Here is a 22,040-nt window from a genome sequence, read left to right on the forward strand (position 1 = left end):
AGACTTTAGATCCAGAGAGGGAGAGCGACTGTGTGCTGAAGACCTGGGGGGTACCAGGGGAAGGACTGCATGGATGGGGAGAAAAAAAAAAAAAAATCATTGCCCAAAAAAAAATCATTGCCATTTCACCCGAATGATAGCAAATTTGACCAAAAATATATCATAATGTATACACATATGTGATATTTCCAATGAGCAGAAGAAGGAAGATTCACAAAACAGACTGCAAATGAATGCACAAATAGCAGTACTTACCAACACAACTATCTTTGGCCTCATTTTGGCCATGGCTTCCATTCACATTTACAAACATAAGTGGGGAAGACTTCATGATATGCTGGATGAAATCAAGCAACATCACAGAGGTTGGCTGTGAGTCAGTTTTCTTTATGAGTTCTAAGGCAACTGAAACAATAAAGATTCATTATGAAGAGTCATGTGAAATTAAACAATAGTGTACTTGTTTAATTGTTACTAATCCAGAATAAGGGGGAAGAGGTGTCAGAAAGAAGCTGTGGAGGAGATGATTCCTAGATAATGAGGGATTGGTCGAGCAGAGAAGGGAAGGACAAATGGTCTAATAAGAGGGAACACCATATGAAAGCACATCTGGCAAATATTCAAATCCTCTTATTCTCCAGTAACCAAAAAGTCTTACTGATTCAAAAAGGCTAATAAATGGTTAAATCTGTACTGAATTTGGAATCAACAATATAAACCCTGAACTAAATATCACTTTTACCCATTCCATGTAACTACAGCAGGTATGTCCCCAACTTGGTTATAGAAATCAGTGTCAAGTTGGTAATATTTGTCTTTTGGATTGCCAGAAACGTTGATTCAACATGCAAAGAATCCTATGACTTCCCACTGACAAGATCACCAATTACTAGAGTTCTTTATGGAATTTACCATTTCTTAACCAAGGGTACAAGACCTAACTAAAATGGGTTCAGATCATTGTAACGGGCCAAATACATATGCATACATTTTTTTTTGGAATGTATAATAAGATTTGGTCCTAATGAAATTCATAGAAGCATCAGGAATTCTGGAGATCAAATAGGAAAAAAACAATTACTTCAAAGCCCAAATCACATTAGGCAACAAGCAGTAAGCAAGTCTGTATAACAAATAACTTGCTTGAAAATAGTAATTATCATAATTACTAAGTCCTAGAGAAAAAAAAGCTATATATTTTTACCTGTGGAAAAAAATTAGAAGTGATTTATAAAGTTTATATAAGAAATAAGTGGTTTCTTACCAACATTTACATCTGTAAGAATTCGGTCAATAAACTGACACAGAATTTGTCTGGGCTTCTGTACAACTGTGCTATACTCCTCTGGACTGGCACTAAAATACAAATAGAAAGTGCTTAACACTTATATGAACTCCTAATTTCATGTGTACAAAATTATCTAAAGTTCAAATGTATATCATTTCAATTCTAACATTCCCAGTATATTCAGTTTAAAACTGCAAAGAAAATGTAAACACATCACCAATGTACAAAGTGGAGTCCTGGCATGGTGCTGTGAGTTAATATGCTGGTCTGCGAGGTCAGTTTGAACCACAAGGTCAGGGGTTGAAGCTCACTAGCAACTCCTTGGAAACCCCATATAGGGTTGCTATGAGTCGGAACCGACTTGACGGCACTTAACAGCAACAAAGTACGCAGTATTTCCCCATTACCTCAGTGTTAAAAGAAAAAAATGGAAAGAAAATTGTTTTCTTGATTATTCAACAGCAAAATCTAACCTTGACTGGTTATATACAGGATCTGTGGTGTTTAAAATCAATAAGCACCAAGAAAGAACTGGTCCTGATACACAGCAGGCATTTAAAAAATATCTGTTGAATGAATGAATGAATGATAAAAACATTCCTGAATTTTATATAACACCTTAAGTACTTAATGTCTGATAAGTCTTCAAATTATCTGTGGAAAAGATAATGGAATTTTTCCATGAAATTTTTGAAGTCTCCTTATATAATCTTCCAGACTTGTCAAGTATTTACCTATTGTCTGCCACTAAACCATAAGCTTCTAAAGGAGAGAAACTGTTTTATTTCTCCTTACAGGCCTGATAGCCTGTGTCTTGCTTGGAACAATTGGTAAATTCGAATGGCTAACCTTGTGGTTAGCAGTCCAGTGCATATCCTACAGAGCCACCAGGGCTCCTTTTTCTAATAAGTGAAAGCACTCTGAAAAAAAATTTGGTGTTGTATGTTTTATTTAAACCAATGCAGTCCGACAGAAATATAATACAAGCCACATATGTAATTTTAAATTTTCTAGTGGCCACATCAAAAATGTAAAACAGCCCTACCCAAACAGAGAAGCAGTGACGCCAGAAATGGAGGCAGAGATGATGACGTGGACAGATGGAGAAGCTGCGGACGCTGGACTCAAGGAGGGAGAGGGACTGTGTGCTGATGGCCGGGGGATAGGACTGTGGGGTGTACCTTTTGGTTGTTTGATGATGCATAGAAGGGAATGCAATCATTGCAATGAAACTAAATACGAAACTCAAAAAAAGCGGTTGTTCTCCCAAGTAAATGCACATAATTCACAATAAAAATGTAAAAAAAAAAAAAAAAAGTAAAATGGAACAGAACAAATTAATAAAATATTATTTCATTATACAACCAATGTAAAAATTGAAATTTTTTTTTTAAGTCTTTGTAATCCAGTGTGTGTATGTAATCTTACATTTATAGCAAATCTCAATTTATACTAAGCCACATTTGAAGTACTCACTGGCCATACGTGGCTAATGGCTACCATATTACACAGCACAGATTTAAACACAGCAACAAAAAAATAATTTTAACTACATAGTATAAAAAATTGTTTCAGACAAAGCTAAGAGATTTTTGTTGTAAACCAAGTGTAATTTGGCAAACATCATTTTTTTAAAATGGGAATGGGATAGGCACAAGAATAGGAATCAGGATTGTAGTAAGTGGTCCATTTCCTATAAAGTTTAATTTTGTATAAACATATTGAATTCATGGGCTACTAGTATAATTTTTAAAAATTCATTTTTAAAAAACATGAATTGTCATTTATTTGATGAACAATCACAATAAAGGCACTCAAGGGACTGAGACTTTACGACCCTTATTTTGCAACCTCTGCTTTGGAACTGAGCTAAGAGTAATAATTTCTCAAAATAGTACACTGTAAGCTCCGGTAGGATAGTGGCTACGAATAGGGCTGCAAACCACAAGGTCAGCGGTTCGAAACTCCCAGCTGTTCCACGGGAGAAAGATGAGGCTTTCTGCTCCCATAGAGATTTACAGCCTCGAAAACCCTATACAGGGTCGTTATTTGTCGGAACCGACTCTACAGCACATAACATAACAACAACAATATTTGAATGGAAATTTAAATATTATCTAAAGCTTAGATATGTTCAATGAATATTTGAATGCCTCCTCTAGGTCAAGCATCAAATAGTCAAGTAACCAAGACACAAATATATCTATTCTAAAATATAAGAAAACTCCTCTTGTGGCGCTGGAGGATCAGAACACTGGACTATGAACCACAAGGTCAATGGTTCAGACCTACCAACTGCTCCTTGGAAACTCTCTACTGGGTTGCCATGAGTCAGAACCAACTCAATGGCACTTAACAACAACAACAACAACAAATAAACAGTAATTTTTACAGTATAGTAAATATGAACCTTGGTGTGGCATTGTAAGATAAGCACTAGCTTACTAACTGCAAAGTCAGCAGTTTAAAACCACCAGCTGCTCTTGGAAACCTTGCACAGGATTGCCATGAGTCGGAACCAACTTGATGACACACAACATTTGTTGTTGTTAGGTGCCACTGAGTCGGTACCAACTCATAGCAACCCTATGCACAACAGAATGAAACACTGCCTGATCCTGGGCCAACCTCACAATTGTTGCCACGCTTGAGCCCACTGATGCTGCCACTTGGCTAATCTGTCTCACTGGGGGTCTTCCTCTTTTTCTCTAACCTTCCACTTTACCAAACATGATAACCCTTCTCCAGCGACTGGTCCCTCCTGACAATATGTCCAAAGTATGAGAGATGAAGTTTGGCCATCCTGGCCTCCAAGGAGTACTCTAGAAGCACTTCCTCCAACACAGATTTGTTGGTTCTTTTGGTAGCCGAGGGCACTTTCAATATTCTCCTCCAACACCATAACTCAAAAGCTTCAGTTCTTCTATGGTCTTACTTATTTACTGTCCAGCTTTCGCATGCACATGAGGTTATTGAAAATATCATGGCTTGGGTCAGGCGCACCTTAGTCCTCAAGTTGACACCTTTATTCTTCAACACTTTAAGGGTATTGTGCAGATTTGCCTAATGCAATACGTCATTTGATTTCTTGACTGCCGTTTCCATGAGTGTTGATAGTAGATCCAAAAAGAATGAAGTCCTTGACAACTTCAACCTTTTCTCCATTGATAAGAATGTTATTTATTGGTTCACTGGTAAGTACAAATAGAGCCAAGAAAGAACATAGGGGCTTATCAGTTGGGGCTTTGTGGAAAAGGTGAAACATCACTAAGTTTCTAAGGTAAAGTAATATACACATGTCCATATACTGAGAGTTAGCTACATCGCAGATGAGTCCAACATGTGTATATATATATATAGGTAAAGTAAGGGAAAATCAAAACAAAAACCATTGCTGTGCAATCAATTCTGACTCATGTCAACCTCATATGTTAGAATAGAACTGCTCTATAGAATTTTTTTTTAGTTAAGATCTTTAAAGAAGACCACAAGAGCTTTCTTCCATGGCATCATTGGGTGGGTTTGAACTGCCAAACTTTTGGTTAGCAGTCAAGCACAAACCATCTGCACCACCCTAAGACACACTTTCTGCTCCTGTAAAGATTTACAGCCTCGGAAACCCTGTACAGGGTCGCTATGAGTCGGAATCAACTCCACAGCACATAAAAACAACAAGACACACAAAAGAAGGGTATTCCAAGCAGAGGAAGGAGAAAAGCCATTAAGAAGAATATGGCCTGTCTAGGAAATCTGTTGTTGATGTGTGCCTATGAGTTGATTTCAACTCACAACAAACCTATTATTAAGTGACCTTAAGAACCTCCCCATAGAAAGCAGGTCTTCTCCCAGTGTTAGTGGGTGAGTTCTAAACACCAACATTTCAGTTAGCTCCCGAGCACTTAACCACAGCACCACATGCTAAGCACTGAACTATTAACTATAGGTTCAGCAGTTTGAGCCCACTGGCTAGCCACTCCATAGGAGAAACATAAGATTTACTGCTCCTACAGAGACTGAAAGTCTCAGAAACCCTATACAGGGTCACTGTGAGTCAGAACCAACTGGATAACACTTCACAATAACATCAATATCTGAAAACATGCTGTGGTTGTAATTTTAAATAGGAAAATCAATCAGAAAAGGCATCTCCAAAATTTATCTAAATAGAGGCAGTCAAGTGGTCAGACAGAAGGAATGATCTTGGTATACAAGAAACAAGGCCAATGGCACTGTAGCATAGTGAACTTGGTGGGAATAGAAGCACTGAGTTTAGAGTGTAGAGGCAGGCTAGAGGAAGATTATGTAGGACCTTACAGGAATTGGTAAGCACTTTGGATTTTGTTCTAAGTGAACTGGAAAGTCAAAGTAAGGTTTTGAGCAGGGGTAGTGGTGGTGGTGGTTATGTGCCATGGAGTTGGTTCCGACACAGCGACCCTGTACAGGGTTTCCAAGGTTGTAAATCATTACAGGAGCAGAAAGCCTCATCTTTCTCTATCAGAACAGCTGGTAGTTTCGAACTGCTAACCTTGAGGTTAGCAGTGTGACTTGTAACCATTATGCTACCAGAGCTCCTTGAGCAAGAGAGTAATGTATCATTTACAACATGACTTACAGTTTAAAAAATCACTTTGTCTCTAAGTGGGAAACTGATTGCATATGTTGTTGTTGTTAAGTGTCATCGAGTCAGTTCCGACCCATAATGACCCTGTAAAGCCGCTGGTGAGCTTGAACCACTGACCCTGCAAATCAAATGGCTTTGCAGTCTGGCACATTAACCCACAGTGCCATACCAGGACTCCATACTGAATGTATGTGTGCAAAAGTAAAAACAGAGGTCAGTTGAGAAGTTACTGTAATACTCCAGATAAAAAATTATCCAGATAACAAATTGTGGTTATCACCACAAAGATGGTGAGAAGTGTCAGATTATAGATGTATTTCAAAGGTTGAGTTTCTAAGATTTGCTGAGGATTACTCTGGGTAAAGGATGGAATTAAGGACACTTTTGGTTGGAGTATTTACAGTAACCTGGGAAAGACCAAGTTCAAAGGGCAAGAAGTAAGAAGCTATGCTTTAGATATGTTCATTTTCATTTCTGAGAATAGAAGCTGTGTAAGCAATCCAACATATATTTCTGAGCTAGAAGGCCCAGAACCTACCCTGGAAACACATAGAAGAGTAAAAATTGACTCCAAAGTCTCTGATTTGGAGAAATGAGTAAAGATGGTACTATTTATTGATGGGACAATTTCTTATACTAGAATGCTATGAAAATTTTTTATAAAGCTTGTGGGGAATTTTAAGTGTACATATGGCACCCTGGTGGAACTGTCAGTATGGTGTACTTGTAGTTTTGTAGGAGATATGATATGGTTTGGAGAAACCCATTGGGAGTTATCAAATACATGTAGATGGATGAAAACAGGCGTGTGGATAAGGTCATTCAGAAAGCTTTGCAGAGAAAAGAATACTGACAGCAAAAGACTGGGGCAAATTTATCCATGAGGAACAGAAGAAAAAGAGCCTACACCTGAGACCACTAGCACAGCATCTCATTTTTTTCAGACGTCTTTCAGTCGCTGGAGAAAGATATCATGTTTGATAAGGCGGAGAGTCAGAGAAAAAGAGGAAGACCCCCAACGAGATGGATTAGCCAAGTGGCAGCATTGATGGACTCAAGCGTGGCAACGGTAGTGAGGTTGGCAGTGTTTCCTTCTGCTGTGCATAAGGTCACTATGAGTCGGTACCAACTCGATGGCACCTAACAACAACTGTCATAGTCAATTAAGGGGAAGAAAAACAGGGAGAGGAAAAACAGCTTGAACTTAAAACCTAACTCTCATAGTTGCTAACTATTGTTCGGTTCTTCAACCTGTTTGAATCAGTTTCTTAATACATAAACAGATAACATTTGCTCTATCCTAATCATACAGATTGGAATGCTGGTGTGGCACTATGGGTTAATGAACTGGACTGCAAGATTAGTTTGAACATCAAGGTTGGCTGTTCAAGTTCACCAGCCACTGCTCGGAAACCCTATACAAGTTCGCTATGGGTCAGAACCGGCTTGATGATACTTAACAATTATATAGATAATATGAAAATAAATGTGTCTGAAGTGACACCCATAGGCATGGAGTCGATTCTGACTCACTGCAACCCGTATCTAGAGTTCCTGAGGCTGTGAACCCTGGTGGGGCACTATAGAAGAAGCACCGGACCATAAGATTGGTATGAAATGCAAGGCTGGCCATTCAAACTCTCCAGCCATTCCTCAGAAACCCTATACAGGGTCAATGAGTTGGAACTGACTCGATGGCACTTAAGAACAATAAATCTTTATAGGAGCAGACAGCTTCCTCTTTCTCCCATTTGACTGAAGTTGTTATAATGTTTGATTGAAGTAATATCCATGGTCACAGAGTCAGTTCCAACTCAGAGTGACCCTATATAGATTTTCAAGTCTGTAAATATTTGCAGGAGAAAAAAGCCTCATATTTCTCCCACAGACGGTTGGTGAGCTCAAACAACCAACCCTGTGGTATGCAGTTCAGTGCTTATCCTACAGCACCACCATGCTCTCCCCCCAAATCATGCCAATTAAAATCTACTATTGTTGTTGTGTGCCGTCCAGTCGATTCCAACCCATAGGGACCCTGTACAGGGTTTCTGAGGCTGTAAATCTTTATGGGAGCAGAAAGCTTCATCTCTCTCCCTCAGAGCGGCTGGTAGTTTCTAACTGCTGACCTTAAGGTTCGCAGCCCGATTCATAACCATTATGCTACCAGAGCTCCTTATTGTTGTTATGTGCCGTGGAGTCGGTCCCGATTCATAGCGACCCCTGTACAGGGCTTCCGAGGCTGTAAATCTTTACAGGAGCAGAACGCCTCATCTTTCTCCCGCGGAACAGCTGGTAGTTTCGAACTGCTGACCTTAAGGTTCGCAGCCCGATTCGTAACCACTACGCTACCAGAGCTCCTTAAAAATCTACTATTAGACTTCCCTCTCTGGGTCAATTTTTCTGCTTTTGGTCTTGGAATGGCTACAAATAAAACGAATAGTAACATAACTTCTATGAATGAAACACTGTATGTTGTTAAGTGCAGTGGAGTCGACTCCTAGCAACCCTGTATAGGGTTTCTGAGGAGTGGCTGGTGAGTTTGAACCGTCGACCTTACGGTTCAAACTGACCTTGCAGTCCAGCGTATTAACCCGTAGCGTCACATAGGACTCAAAAACACTATACATATACACACATATATACATTCAAGATACTATTCTTTTTATTAATAAATCTTGTGGAGGAAAAGATATGAAAACTAACTGTACATTAATGCAACATGGGAAAGATAGACTGGGCCTCTCAATGATACTGAAAGAAAATCTGTACATGAACTTACTAAAAAGAACACTTTATCTTGTTTCAGAAAGGTTGAATTGCTTTACAAAATGTTAATACAAAGTGCATTTGCAACATTTATGCAAAGTGAAAAAGAGTCACACAAAAAATTGGGTGAAGCAATTTGGAAAGAACGGTTTCAATTATCCTATTAGTTATGTAATTGTAAACACTAAAGGTCCTTGTACTGCTGACAAGTGGGAATACACACGAGGAGTTCCTAAATTGTGCTGTAGTAACCAGGAGCTTGGAGATTTGAGTCCACCCATAGGCAACTGAGAAGTCTGGCGATCTAAATCAGCCAGTGAAAACCCTATGGAACGCACAGAATTCTAGTATTACACATATCATATAATCATGAATCCGAATCCACTCGACATTAAGTGTGGTAAAGTATCCAGAAAGGGACCCTATTTTCCAGCGGCAGCAGGCAAACCGCCTCCCTCCCTTCCCCCAAGTCAGGGCGCCGTCGCGGAGATAAAACGAGCCGGCAAACTCCCCGGTCTTCTAGGACCGGCTTCCTGCAGTTCTCTTGCTACGTTCTAGGTCCCTTTTCCGGCCTCCGAGAGAGCATCTCTACAGGGGCGGGCCTGTGCTGAGGAGATCGGAGCCGGCGCGCGGCAGAACAAGGGAGACCCACGTGAAACGCCGGCGGGGACCGGAGGGGAAGGACGAAGGGACCTAAAACAGCTAGGCCTGGCCCTACCTGCCCAGCTCCCGCAGGGCCGGGATCATGGAAGCCAGCTCCAGGCCATGTTCGCCCATGTTGAGAATGTGCGGCACTCGTCAATGATATCAACACGAATTCTCGGTGTCTCCAGTCACATCTGGCGGGAATGCCTGCTGCTAGACGGAGACTCGTGTAGCCCAAAACTCTTCCCGGAAGCCGCCGCTGGTGCTCTTTAGAGAGTCTGAGTTTCTTTTCCGCCTAGGACCTGGAGGAAACCAAGAGACCTAGAGGGCGGGGGAAGAGGCGGGGTGTTCGTCCGGGCTAAATTCCGGCTTAGATCTGAACGCTGCGCGGGCCAGATTTAGTCTTGATTTTGAGCAATCGTTTCTCCTGGACCCAGCCTGGGAGACACAGCCAGAAGAATCTGGGAAAGAAAGCTGTTTGGCACGGACTAACCCAAACTCCCGTTCTTCATAAATGTGAGAACTGAGATTATTCAACGAATAAGAACCAAGACTAGACTCCTGTTCATGTCTCCCTTACCCACCTACTAACCAGCCTTCAGGTTTTCAATGTTCATTTTCCCACCCCGTCCTTGGCATCCTCTCAGGGCGAGAGGTGGGCTCCCCCATATCTTTTGTACGCCTATAAAGCAATAGTTTTCCCCTTGAAGTCTCTCTTATGTTGTCTTGAGAATTCGCCTCGTCTTTAATATTTAAAAATGAGATTGGTATCTTTTATGTCTGATCAAATCAACAGCAATTCTGCGTTATGTTTATGTAACCGTCAAGGGCTTCCATCCAACCTGTAAAGAAAATGGATTTGGGGTCACTAAATATGGGGGGGGGGGCTTCAAAAAGTGTGGGAACTGGAATTTAAAAATAATGGACTTTCCCCCTAACTTTTGAGAACCCCCACCTTGTATTCTAGCTCAACCCAATTTATTTGAAAAATTGGTCGTTGTAAAATGCGATCAACATGTCAGAAATTATGTATTTAACCAGGTAAATACATGCAATACACTTGCTTTTTTTTTTTTTTTTTTTTTTTTGCACATTGAATAATTGATACATTTTTTAAAACAAACCCGAAGATTGCACATTGACAGCCAAATGTGCTCCTAACTTAGGGACTTTGCATTTGCTGTAAGCTCTGCCTTGATCTGGAATGTTCAGTGCAGTTGAGTTGGTGCCAACTCATAGCAACCATGCATAGGGTTTACAGGAGCACATTATAGTGCCAACTCATAACAACCATGCATAGGGTTTACAGGAGCACATATACTCACACTCTTTTTCCCCTCATCCTACTTTATTTTAATAGCACTTTATTTTTAAGGGTCTTGCATTCCGTTCCAGTTCATATCATCCTGTATAGGGTTTACAAGGAGTGGCTAATGGATTTGAACTGCCTTGTGGTTAGCAGTCCAGTGCTTATCCTGCAGTGCTACACCAGAATTCCATGGCGCTTAGAACCATATTTATTTGGGTAATTACTTCCTCCAATTAGAATTTGTTGTTGGTGTTGTTAAGTGCAGTCGAGTCAGAGCCGACCCATAGCGACCCAATACAGGGTTTCCGAAGAGTGACTAGAGAGCTTGAACCACCGACTTTGCAGTTCAAACGGCTTTACAGTCTGGCTCTAAAATTAGATTTTAACTTTCTGGAAAACACTGTCTTGCCTGTTATATTCACTGTTAGATTCTCAACACATAGTTGGCTTTCTGTAAATATATGTTCAATTAATTATTGAATGGTATAGTGGAAAGAGCAGGAGAAAGATGAGGCTTTCTGCTCCTGTAAAGATGTACAGCCTCAGAAACCCTATACAAGGTGGCTATAAGTCAGAACCAACTCTACCATACACAACAACATAGTGGAAAAATTTTGGGATTACAAATTAAAGGCCCTCTCATTTTCTAGAAACCTTGACTTCATAAAGTTACTTAACCTCTCCATGTTGTTAAGTGCCCTTGAGTCGATTCCGAATCATAATGACCTATTATTGTATAGGGTTTCTGAAGAACAACTGGTGGGTTTGAACTTCTTAATTTGTAAACAGTGCCACACCAGGACTCCAGATTTTTTTCTTGTAAAAAAATACTTCAGATTTTTTTCTTCTAAAAAAGATTAATAGTATCTACCTCAAAAGATAGCAATAAAGATTAAGTATGAGCTGAGAGAGTCATACTGTAGAAAATAATTTCATAATTTAACTGAATGATTATTGTTGTTAAGTGCCATTGAGTCAATTTCAACCCATAGCAACCCTGTATAGGGTTTCCAAGGAGCAGCTGGTGAGCTTGAACCACTGACCTTGCAGTTCAAACAGCTTTGCAGTCTGATGTATTAGCCCACAACACCACACCAGGACTCCTTAAATGAATGTACTGTGTGTGCAACATATACCAAATGTTTTAATCCTGAAAGCAATATCCAGTGGGGGGAAAATAAATTTTAAAAGAACACATAACAAGAATTCCTATAACTCATCAACAAAAAGACAACCTACTTAAAAAATGGGCAAAGGACTTGAATAAATATTTCACCAAAGAAGATATTCAAATGGCCAAAAAGCACATAAAAAGATGCTCATTAAAGTCTTAAGAAATACACATCAAAACTAAAGTGAGATACTACTTCATCTACACTTCTTGTTGCTGTCTTGAGTCAGTTCCAACTCATAGTGACTCTATAGGGTTTCCAAGGAGCAGTGGATAGGTCTGAACTGTTGATCTTGCCATTAGCAATCCAGGGCTCATCTTATAGCACCATACCAAAATTTCTCTCATACACTTGTTAAGTGCCTCCAAGTCAGTTCCAAATCAGCAAGCCTGTATAGGGTTTCTGAGGAACAACTGGTAAGTTTGAACTGCCAACTTTATGGTTCAAACCATCCTTTCAGTCCAGTGCTTATCCTACAGCACCACACCAGGACTAGGCCAACTGGTATCAGAAAAAGGAAAAATAGTTCTTGGTGAGGATATAGAGAAGTTGGAAACTTCATCCATTGCTGTTGGCATTGTACAGTGCTGCAGCTGCTGTGGAAAACAGTATGGTGCTTCCTTTAAAAATTATCCATAGAACTACCTTATGATCCCAAGCCCTGGTGTGGCACTGTGGGATAAGCATTGAACCACAAGGTCAGTTTGTACTGATTCAAACTCACCAGCTGCTTCTCGGAAACCCTAAACGGGGACACTATGAATTAGAACCAACTGGAAGGCACTTAACAACAGTACCTTATTACCCAGGGTTAGGAACTGAATTCTGTCCTTCAAAAATTTGTGCTGCAAATCTTAACCGCTAGGCCTGTGGTCGTAATCCTATTTGGGAATGGGTTGTCTGTTCTTTCTGTTGATGAGGCAGAATTAGTGTAAGGTGTGTTTTTAATCAATCTCTTACAAGATGAAAAAAGCAGAGTAAGCAAGAAAATAGATAACCATGTCATATAAAGGCGTTCAAGGAACCAGAAAACAGCTGAAGAGATCAAGGACATTTCCTCCAGAGCGGAGAGAGAAAGCCGGCTAGTACCCACACCCTGAATTCGGACTTTTAAACCTAAAGCCATTGTCTGAGTTGATTCTGACTCATAGCAACCCTGACGGACAGACTAGAAAGGCTGTAAACCTTTATGAAAACAGACTGCCACATCTTTCTTTGGCAGAGCGACTGGTGGGTTCAAACTGCTGATCTTTCAGTCAGCAGCCAAGCAGTTAACCACTGCACTATAAGAACCCAGTGTAGCCTTCTACATTGTGAAAAAATAAGTTTCTGTTCATTGACATCATCCACTTGTCATAATTCTGTTATAGCAGCACTGTTGTTGTTAAGTGCCAGCAAGTCAGCTGACTCATAGAGACCCTGTAGAGGGTTTCTGAGGAGCGGCTCAGCCAACCTAGCAGTTAACATTCCAGTGCTCATTCTACAGCACCACACCAGGAGTAACTAAAGCACTCAGTAATTCTATTCCTCACCATATATCCAAAAGAATTGAAAGTGTGAATGTAAACAGATCATTTACAACAATGTTAATTGCAGCATTATTCACAATAGTCAAAAGATGTTAGCAACTCAAGTGTCTGTCAACTAATGAATGTATAATAAGTGTGGCATTTTATTGAGCCATAAATAGAAATGAAGTTCTGAAACACGATGAACCTTGAAAACATTATATTTAGTTAAACAGGGTAGGCACAAAAAGATAAACATTGTATAATCCAACTTGCATGAAATAGGTAGATGGTGTTAAGTGCTGTCAAGTTGGTTCCAACTCATAGTGACCCTGTATAGCATTTCCAAGGAGTGGCTGGTAGGTTTAAACTGCTGATCTTGTGGTTAGCAGTCCAGTGTTAACCCTACATCACCATACTAAGACTCCAAGCAAATGCATAGAGACCAAAATTTATTCATGTTTACCAGAGGCACATGAGAGGGGGAGAAATGAGGAGATTTTGCTTAGGGGAGATGCACAAGAAAGCCCAAATTTGTAGATAGTACTCATTTGACCTATCTACAAATTTGGGCTTTCTTGTGCATCTCCCCTTAATTCATATTAACTGGATGCTTCACCATCTCACTATATTTATGTGTACAATACTCATTTGACCTAAGGAGTTCCGGTAGTGTAGTGGCTACGAATTGGGCTGCGAACCGGAAGGTCAGCAGTTCGAAACTACCAGCTGCTCCGCGGGAGAAAGATGAGGCGATCTGCTCCCGTAAAGATTTACAGCCTCGGAAACCCTATTCAGGGTCGCTATGGGTCGAAACCGACTCGACGGCACTTAACAACAACAACAACAACTCATTTCACCTAGCCTCAATGGCTCAATGATCAGAATTCTACTAGAGGAAGACTTAAAAAAAAATTTTTTTTTTTATAAAGGAAACAAGTGTAGATTGCTACAATTTGATGAAATTGATCTATACTTATGGATGTAGTAGCTCAAAATACCAACTGAGAGGGAAGAAATCTTGAAGGACCTTGTGCCTGATCAACAGAATGGCATTGCAACTACCCCCAATTGACATTGAATGGGGTCCTGCTTGAGCTCCAGATCGCCCGGGAAACTTGGGGCTTTGTTACACCTGGACACCCTCCCCCCTCCCAGAAATTCCAGGTTTCAGGAAAATCTCCATACCCCTGCCCAAATCTCCATACCCCCGCCCACTGTAAACTCACCAGAACTGTACCCAGACCACACCACTTTAAATACCCCAGTCTGTAAGAGAACAGACAGTCTCTTGGTCTCCTTTGGTATACTCAATAAACTCCCTCCCAGGTTTACTCTCAATAAATCTGCCTGCTGTTGAAGCCAAGACTTTCTCCTTCACCTCTTTCTTTCTTTTCCTTACAAGTCTTCACATCAAGTATCAATTCTATCCCCTCTGTATACAGGGTTGACAGGGCATTGGTGGTGGTGGTGGTTATGTGCCATGGAGTCAGTTCTGACTCATAGTGACCCTGTACATGGTTTCCAAGGCTGTAAATTTTTATGGGAGCAGAAAGCTTCATCTTTCTCCCACGGCCTGATTCATAACCACTACGCTACCAGAGCTCCATGTGAAGATATATATAATTCACCACAATAAGGTATGTGGTTTTTTATATATATGTATATATTTTTTACAACAATAAATATATTTTAAAAGAATACTTATCAGTATTATATCACTTACGTACAATTTTGAAACCACAAATTAATACTTTATGTGGGTTATGTTTGCATACATTATAAAATTAAATTACAAAAACATGATTGGGAAAGTTATACATCAATTCCAGGGTAATGAAACGTGTAGAGGGAGAAGAGAATGAAATGAGGAGATTCAAACTATACCATGGAGGGTTTCTTTTAATAATACTTGAAGTGTTGTTGATAAGTGCTGTCTAGGGGGCTCTGACTCAGAGAGACCTTTACATACAACAGAACAAAACACTGCCCGGTCCTGCACCAGCCTCACAATTGTTACACTTGTATCCATTGCTGCTGCCATTGTGCCAGTCCGTCTCTTTGGGGGTCTTCCTCTTTTTAGCTGACCCTCCACTTTCCCAAACAAGATATCCTTCTCTAGTGACTGATTCTTCCTAATAACTTATCCAAATTAGGAGTGATGAAGTCTTGCCATCCTGATTTGTAAGGAGCATTCTGGCTGTACTTTCTTCAACACAGATTTGTTTGTTTTTCTGGCAGTTCATGATACTTTTAATGTTCTTCTCCAACACTGCAAATCAAATGCATTGATTCCTCTGTGGTCTTCCTGATGCATTGTCCAACTTTCACACACACATGAGGTGATTGAAAATACCATGGCTTGATTCAGACACACATTAGTCCTCAAACGGTTATCTTTGCTCCTGAACACTTTAAAGAGGTCTTTTGCAGCAGATTTGCCTCATGTAATACATCACTTGATGTCTTGACTGCTGCTTCATGAGTGTTGATTGTGAATCCAAACAAGATAAAGTCTTCGATGATTTAAATCTGTTCTCCATTTATGGTGATGTTATTTGTTGGTTCAGTTGTGAGGGTTTTTGTCTTTTTTACGTTGAGATGCAATCCATACTGAAGGCTGTAGTCTTTGATTTTTATCAGTATTTTTTAAATCCTCTTTCCTTACAGCAAGCAAGGTTCCAAGTGACCTTGCAGTCCAGTGCATTAACCCAGAGCACCATACTAGGACTCCTTAATAAAGCTGGTTGTTGTTGTTGTTGTTAAGTGCTGTCAAGTCAGTTCTGACCCATAACGACCCTGTGTAGGGTTTCTGATGAGCAACTGATGAGCTTGAACCACCGACCTTGCAGTTCAAATGGCTTTGCAGTCTGGCGCATTAACCCACAGCACCACACCAGGAGTCCTAATAAAGCTAAAGTAACCCCAATTTAATTTTTTAAAGTAAGTTTTGTGCATGAGGAAGATTATGTCAGTCTCAAGTAATGCACTCTGGATGTAGAAAGGATCCAGAAATAAAAGGCAAAGTAGAATCTAATGAATGCTGTAAGAGAGTTATAAACTGTGTGTGCTAGAAAAACTCAAGCAAGAGGTCATATCTACTTGAGTGCTGTGGAGGTGGATCAGAGAGGATCACAAGATAGGACTTGAAGGATGAGTAGGATTGGAGACACAAAAGATTGGGGAAGAAGAGACATCAGTATGAGCAAAAAGCACAATGAGAGATGAGTAGTCTGGTTTAACTGAAGTTAGAGAACATTTAGAATAGTTGTCAGACAGAAGTGCTTGAAGAGACCAGTAGTCAATAAAAAGGCACTAGTTTTATATGTCCTATCCATTCTGCTGGAGAAAGATGAGGCTTTCTGCCCCCAAAAAGATTTACAGCCTCTGAAACCCAGTATAGGGCTCTATGAGTTGGAACCAACTCCATGGCACACAACCACCACCATCTTATATTTGGTGCCATCTTCTTCTTGAACTCCTTCCTGACCAACCTCCTTAGCACTCAAGTAGATATGACCACTTGCTCGAGTTTTTCGGTGTACGCTGTTTCTAACTCTATTCCATATGAATTCCTGGTGTGGTGCTATGGGATAAAGCACTGGATCTCAAGGTCAGCTTGAGCGACAAAGTTAGCAGTTCAAGCTCAATAGCTTCTCCTTGGGAACCCTGTAAAGAGTCGCTGTGAGTCAGAACTGACTCGATGGCACTCAACAACAAGATTTTATATAATGAGTAACTTAATCAAAGCTACCCTCCATCCTAGCAGGAGAATATAAACCCAAACCAAACCCACTGCCATCAAGAACATACCAGCTCATAGCAACCCTGTATATGGCTTCCATCGTCTTCCTCCCTCAGAGCAGCTGGTGACTTTGAACCACTGACTTTATGGTTAGTAGCCCAATGCCTAATGCACAGCACTAGCTGAAGGGTATCTTACAATAAAAGGAGGGCAGCAGGTCATTTGGAGAAATCAAATATCTTTAGCAGTTTATCAATAAATAAATGAGCAATTGATATTACAGGAGGTCAGCATTCCAAGTAGACATCTTCTCTCCAGGTACTCTCAGATTTCTCTGTTTTGCCAAACTTTTTGCAAGTTTTCATACAAGCTGATGTTATTTTTTCCTCCCACTCAGTCTTAAAACCCACCATATCTACTGTACTCTTTTCCTCTCCCCATTTAAGTGCTTCTCATCAAATTCACCAATGGCTTTCATGTAGTTAAATCTAAAAGGATCACTCCTTTCTTGGCCTTTCAGTATATTTGATGGCATCGTCCACTATTTCTTTTTTAGAATACTTTATTCCTTTGGCCAACATGACTCAATCTCATTTAGTAACTCTTCCTTTACCATTCCCTTAACTATTTGTATCTCTGATGATGCAAATGGTTAAGCATTTGACCACTAGCAGAAAGGTTGACAACTTAAACCCTGCTGATATTTCTCAGGGCTCTAATTTAGGTTCCTTTCTCTTTTTCATTCCTTAGTGACCTCATTCAATCTCAATCAACTGTCTGTGAATCACTCAAATTCATTGCTTCTTCCTAGATCTCTCACTAAGCTTTATATGTCATGTCTACCTTTCTCCTGAAATTTTTTCTCTTGAAAGTTTCCCAGACACTTTATTTTTGTGTAGCATTTTCTATAAGACTTTAAATATGCACACACAAAAAAAGTAAGAAACCCCCTTACACCTACCACCCAACTTCAACAGTTATCAGTATATGGTCAGTTTTTGTGTCATTTATAACCACTCCTCCATTATACTCTCTCCCCAATTGGATCATTTTAAAGAAAATTCCAAATACTATAACATCTTATCTTTAAATACTTCAGTTTTTATCTCTAAAAAATAATGACTCCATTCTACATTCTAAATAGCAATCCTAAGTGCCCTGGTGGCACAGTGGTTAAACAACTTTGCTATTAATTGGCAGGTATAAGGGAGAACGGATCACTCCTTACTTGGCCTTTCAGCAGCATTTGAAAGCATAGTCCACTGTTGTAACATGTTCTGAAGTAAAATTTTATCGTTGGGGATATACAATGGAAATAAGTCTTAGGAGTAGGAGTTTAATTCACTTCAAGGTTTGCATAATGTATGACAAAGTAAAACAAAGCACAGTAGCTGTCATTTCCATTATAGTACATGTAGCACAATCACATGCCTTGATAAAAGAGCTGATATGACAAGATGATGACAACATGAAGGGAATATTTTGGATTCTCTATTTAAAATCCAGGTAATAACTAATTGATATTTTAAAATTACCTTAAGTGCACTCTCTACATGCTTTTTTGTTTATGATTAAAAAAATAAACATCTTAACTTTCTTGCAACAGACTTAACCACCATTTCATTTGGCAAAATGCACTTTTCCCAGTAAGCTTAAAACAACAATAACACGAACAAAAAAATCCCTGCCCTTTTATATGCTAAGGAAGAAGGTTATTTTGCAGTTCACTGCAAAACACAGGAGGACAACATATTGTGGTATGAGTAGTTTTTAAATTGCTGCACTGTTGCTAAAGTAAAGTTCTAAAGACTTTCAAGGTGGTTGGAGCCACTCTGAAGTTGTGAGCCCCAGGGAAGAGCTATGTACAATAACCCTACTAGGGCAGACTCTGATCCAAATCTGCAAAGTCATCCCTAGCCAGCCCTGGACTGATTCTCACTAGGAGAGGAAGTTAAATGGATGTGTGGGATAGGGACAAAAAAGTAGGGGGTAAAAAGGAAAGAAAGAAGGGAGGAAATCTGTGAACCTGCCATATGCAGTCCCTAACTTTCTGAGGCAGCTGTGAAGGCAAGAGGCCAGTAGGTGGCATAGCACACCATTAACTGGCAGAGAGAAAGCTATTGACTTTTATTTTTCACTGTGTGACCTGTTTTTCTTTGTTTTCTTTCTTCCTGCATTACAAGATGGGAGACATAAACTGTGGCCATACAGTCAAGCCACAGCTGTACCCTCTATAGTCCCACCAATTTGGCAAGAGCCAATACCAATTGCTATACACTAGAGCACCAACTACAACCATCATTGGCTAAATCTACTCTGAATTGAACTGTACAGTGAACAGAGAAACTCATCTCCTGATCATAACCACCAGGAGGCATTTGGTGACCGCCTATGACTACACAAATACACATTCATAAACTTAATATAAATATAACAACACCACAATGCCTATTAAGCAGCAGTAAATTTTTGTTTACATGAAAAACAAGACAGAGTAGCTCAAACAAATGACCAAGAAGCAGAGCTACAAGATGCTTTTGAGGAAGAAGAGGCACTGGAACTACCTGAAAAAAAATATTGAGCTACATTCAATGTTTCAAAGAAAGGTCGAGGAAAACACAAAAGAATTCCGAAAAATGTTACAAGAACAATCATATAAAATAGAAACAACATTGGAGACAATACAAAACCTGCAAACAGAAATCTGGAAATTCAGTACTAAGTTATCAGAAATGGACAATACACTGATGGTGCAAAGGAGTAGAAGTAAATCAACGGAAGCCAGATTTAGTGAGTTTGAAGATAAATTTCTCAATACTGGTTAAGACAGAATAAGCAAAAAAAAAGAATGAAAAAAATTTAAAGAAAGCCTAAGCTTCATGTAAGACAATATGAAGAGAAATATCCTACAAGTGATCGGAATTACAGACCAGGAAGAGACAAAGAAAACCACAGAAAAGATAGTCAAAGAGCTAATAGATGAAAATTTCTCTAACATCAAGAAAGATGAGATGATAAGTATTCAAGAAGCTGAACAAACCCCAAACAGGATACCTCAAAAGAAAATCACCAAGATAAATCATAATCAAGACCTCCAAAATCAAAGACAGGGAAAGAATCCTGAAAGCAGGTTGGGAAAAATGAACTTGTATAGGGTTTCCGAGGAGCGGAACTCTATTGCATCAATTCTTCTATGGTCTTCTTTATTCAACTCTCATGTACATATGAGGTTATTGAAAGTACATGGATTAGGACAGGCACAAACTGACTTCTTTGCTTTTTAACACTTTAAAGATGTCTTGTGCAGATCATTTGCCTAATGCAACACATCATTCGATTTCTTTACTGCTGTTTCCATGAGTGCTGATGGTAGATGCGAGCAAAATGAAGTCTATGACAACTTCAATATTTTCTCCATTTTAATTGATGTTATTTATTGGTCCAGTGGTGAGAATTTTTGTTTTCTTTACATTGAGGTGCAATCCATACTGAAGACTGCAGTCTTTGATCTTCATCATTAAATATTTTAAATCGTCTTAGCTTTCAACAAGAAAGGTTGTATCATCTGCATATCATAGGTTGTTAATGAATCTTCCTCTAACTCTGATGCCACATTCTTCATATAATTCAGCTTCTCAAATAATTTGATCAGTATGGTGAAAGACTATAACCCTTGTGTACACCTTTCTTAATTTTAAACCATTCAGTGTTCCCTTGTTCTGTTCCAACAACCGCTTTTTGGTCTATGTATAGGTTCCTCATAAGCACAATTAAGTGTTCTGGAATACTCGTTCTCTACAATGTTGTCTATAGCTTGTCATGATCGACACAATTGAAAGCCTTTGCATAATAAAGCACAAGTAAACATCTTTCTGGTATTCTTTGCTTTCAGCTAAAATCCATCTGATGTCAACAGTGATAGCCCTCACTCCATGTGCTCTTCTGAATCTGGCCTGAACATCTGGCAGCTCTCTGTCAATATACTGCTGCAGCCGTTTTGAATTATCTTTAGCAAAATTTTACTTGCATTCAATATTAATGATATTTTCTGATGATTTCCACATCCGTTGGATCACTTCTCTTTGGACTGGGCACAAATATGGATCTCTTCTAATCAGATAGCTATCTTCCAATTTCTTGGTATAGATGAGTAAGTGCCTCCAGTGCTGCATCTGTTGAAAGATTTCAATGTGTAATCAATCAATTCCCGGAGCCTTGTTCTTTGCCAATGCCTTCAGTGTACCTTGGACTTCTTCTTTCAGTATCATTGGGTCTTGATCGTATGCTATCTCTTGAAATGATTGAACATTGACCATTTGTTTTTGGCACAGTTACTCCATGTGTTCCTTCCAAAAATCATATACCGAGAATCATATACCCAGCAAAACTGTCCCTCAAATACAATGGTGAATTTATAATATTTCCAGATAAACAGAAATTAAATGAATTTGTAAAAACCAAGTCAATTTTACAAAAACTACTAAAGGAACTCCTTTGGACTAAGAACAAACAACAGTAGACAACAAACATACATTACAGCACCACCTAGAATTCAATCCAGATATAGAAATATCTAGAGTAAAACAAAACTGCAAGACTGAAGATAGGGAATTAGAGATATCAGTCTGTAATGAAGAAACTATAAAGCTAAAAGAGGGGAAAGTATAGCTACAGAGTACAAAATGGCAAGGAATTCAAGTAGATTTCAAGACAAAACAGACTGTTTTTATTTGGGGAAGAAATTAATTAATTACAGGATAACCTCAAAGAAACATAATATACCTTCACATCAAGAATCGAGAATCCAGAAATTAATGCATCTACATATATAGCCAACTGATTTTTGACAAAACACCTAAATATATCGCATGGGGAGGTGAGAGTCTCTTCAACAGATGGTGCTGGCAGAACTGGAAAACGATATACAAAAGACTGAAACGTGGCAAGACCTTCACCTCACACCTTATACAAAAACCAACTCAACAT

At 39.4% G+C, this 22,040-nt stretch overlaps 1 protein-coding gene across 1 annotated transcript in view; it reads right to left on the reverse strand.

Annotated features, from left to right (window-relative positions):
* The window catches only part of ATR (ataxia telangiectasia and Rad3 related), a 164,001-nt gene extending 154,549 nt beyond the window's left edge, over positions 1-9,452 (reverse strand). Inside the window, exons 1-3 of the mRNA XM_006869870.1 lie at positions 9,394-9,452; positions 1,265-1,356; positions 256-405 (exon numbers count right to left, since the gene is read on the reverse strand). Of these exons, the coding sequence (XP_006869932.1) occupies positions 256-405; positions 1,265-1,356; positions 9,394-9,452 (301 nt within the window). The remainder of the gene's footprint in view (positions 1-255; positions 406-1,264; positions 1,357-9,393) is intronic.
* Between the last annotated feature and the right edge of the window lie 12,588 nt (positions 9,453-22,040).

The sequence above is a fragment of the Chrysochloris asiatica genome, unplaced genomic scaffold (genome assembly GCF_000296735.1).
Source record: "Chrysochloris asiatica unplaced genomic scaffold, ChrAsi1.0 scaffold00136, whole genome shotgun sequence".
In the NCBI taxonomy this organism is placed as follows: Eukaryota; Metazoa; Chordata; class Mammalia; order Afrosoricida; family Chrysochloridae; genus Chrysochloris; species Chrysochloris asiatica.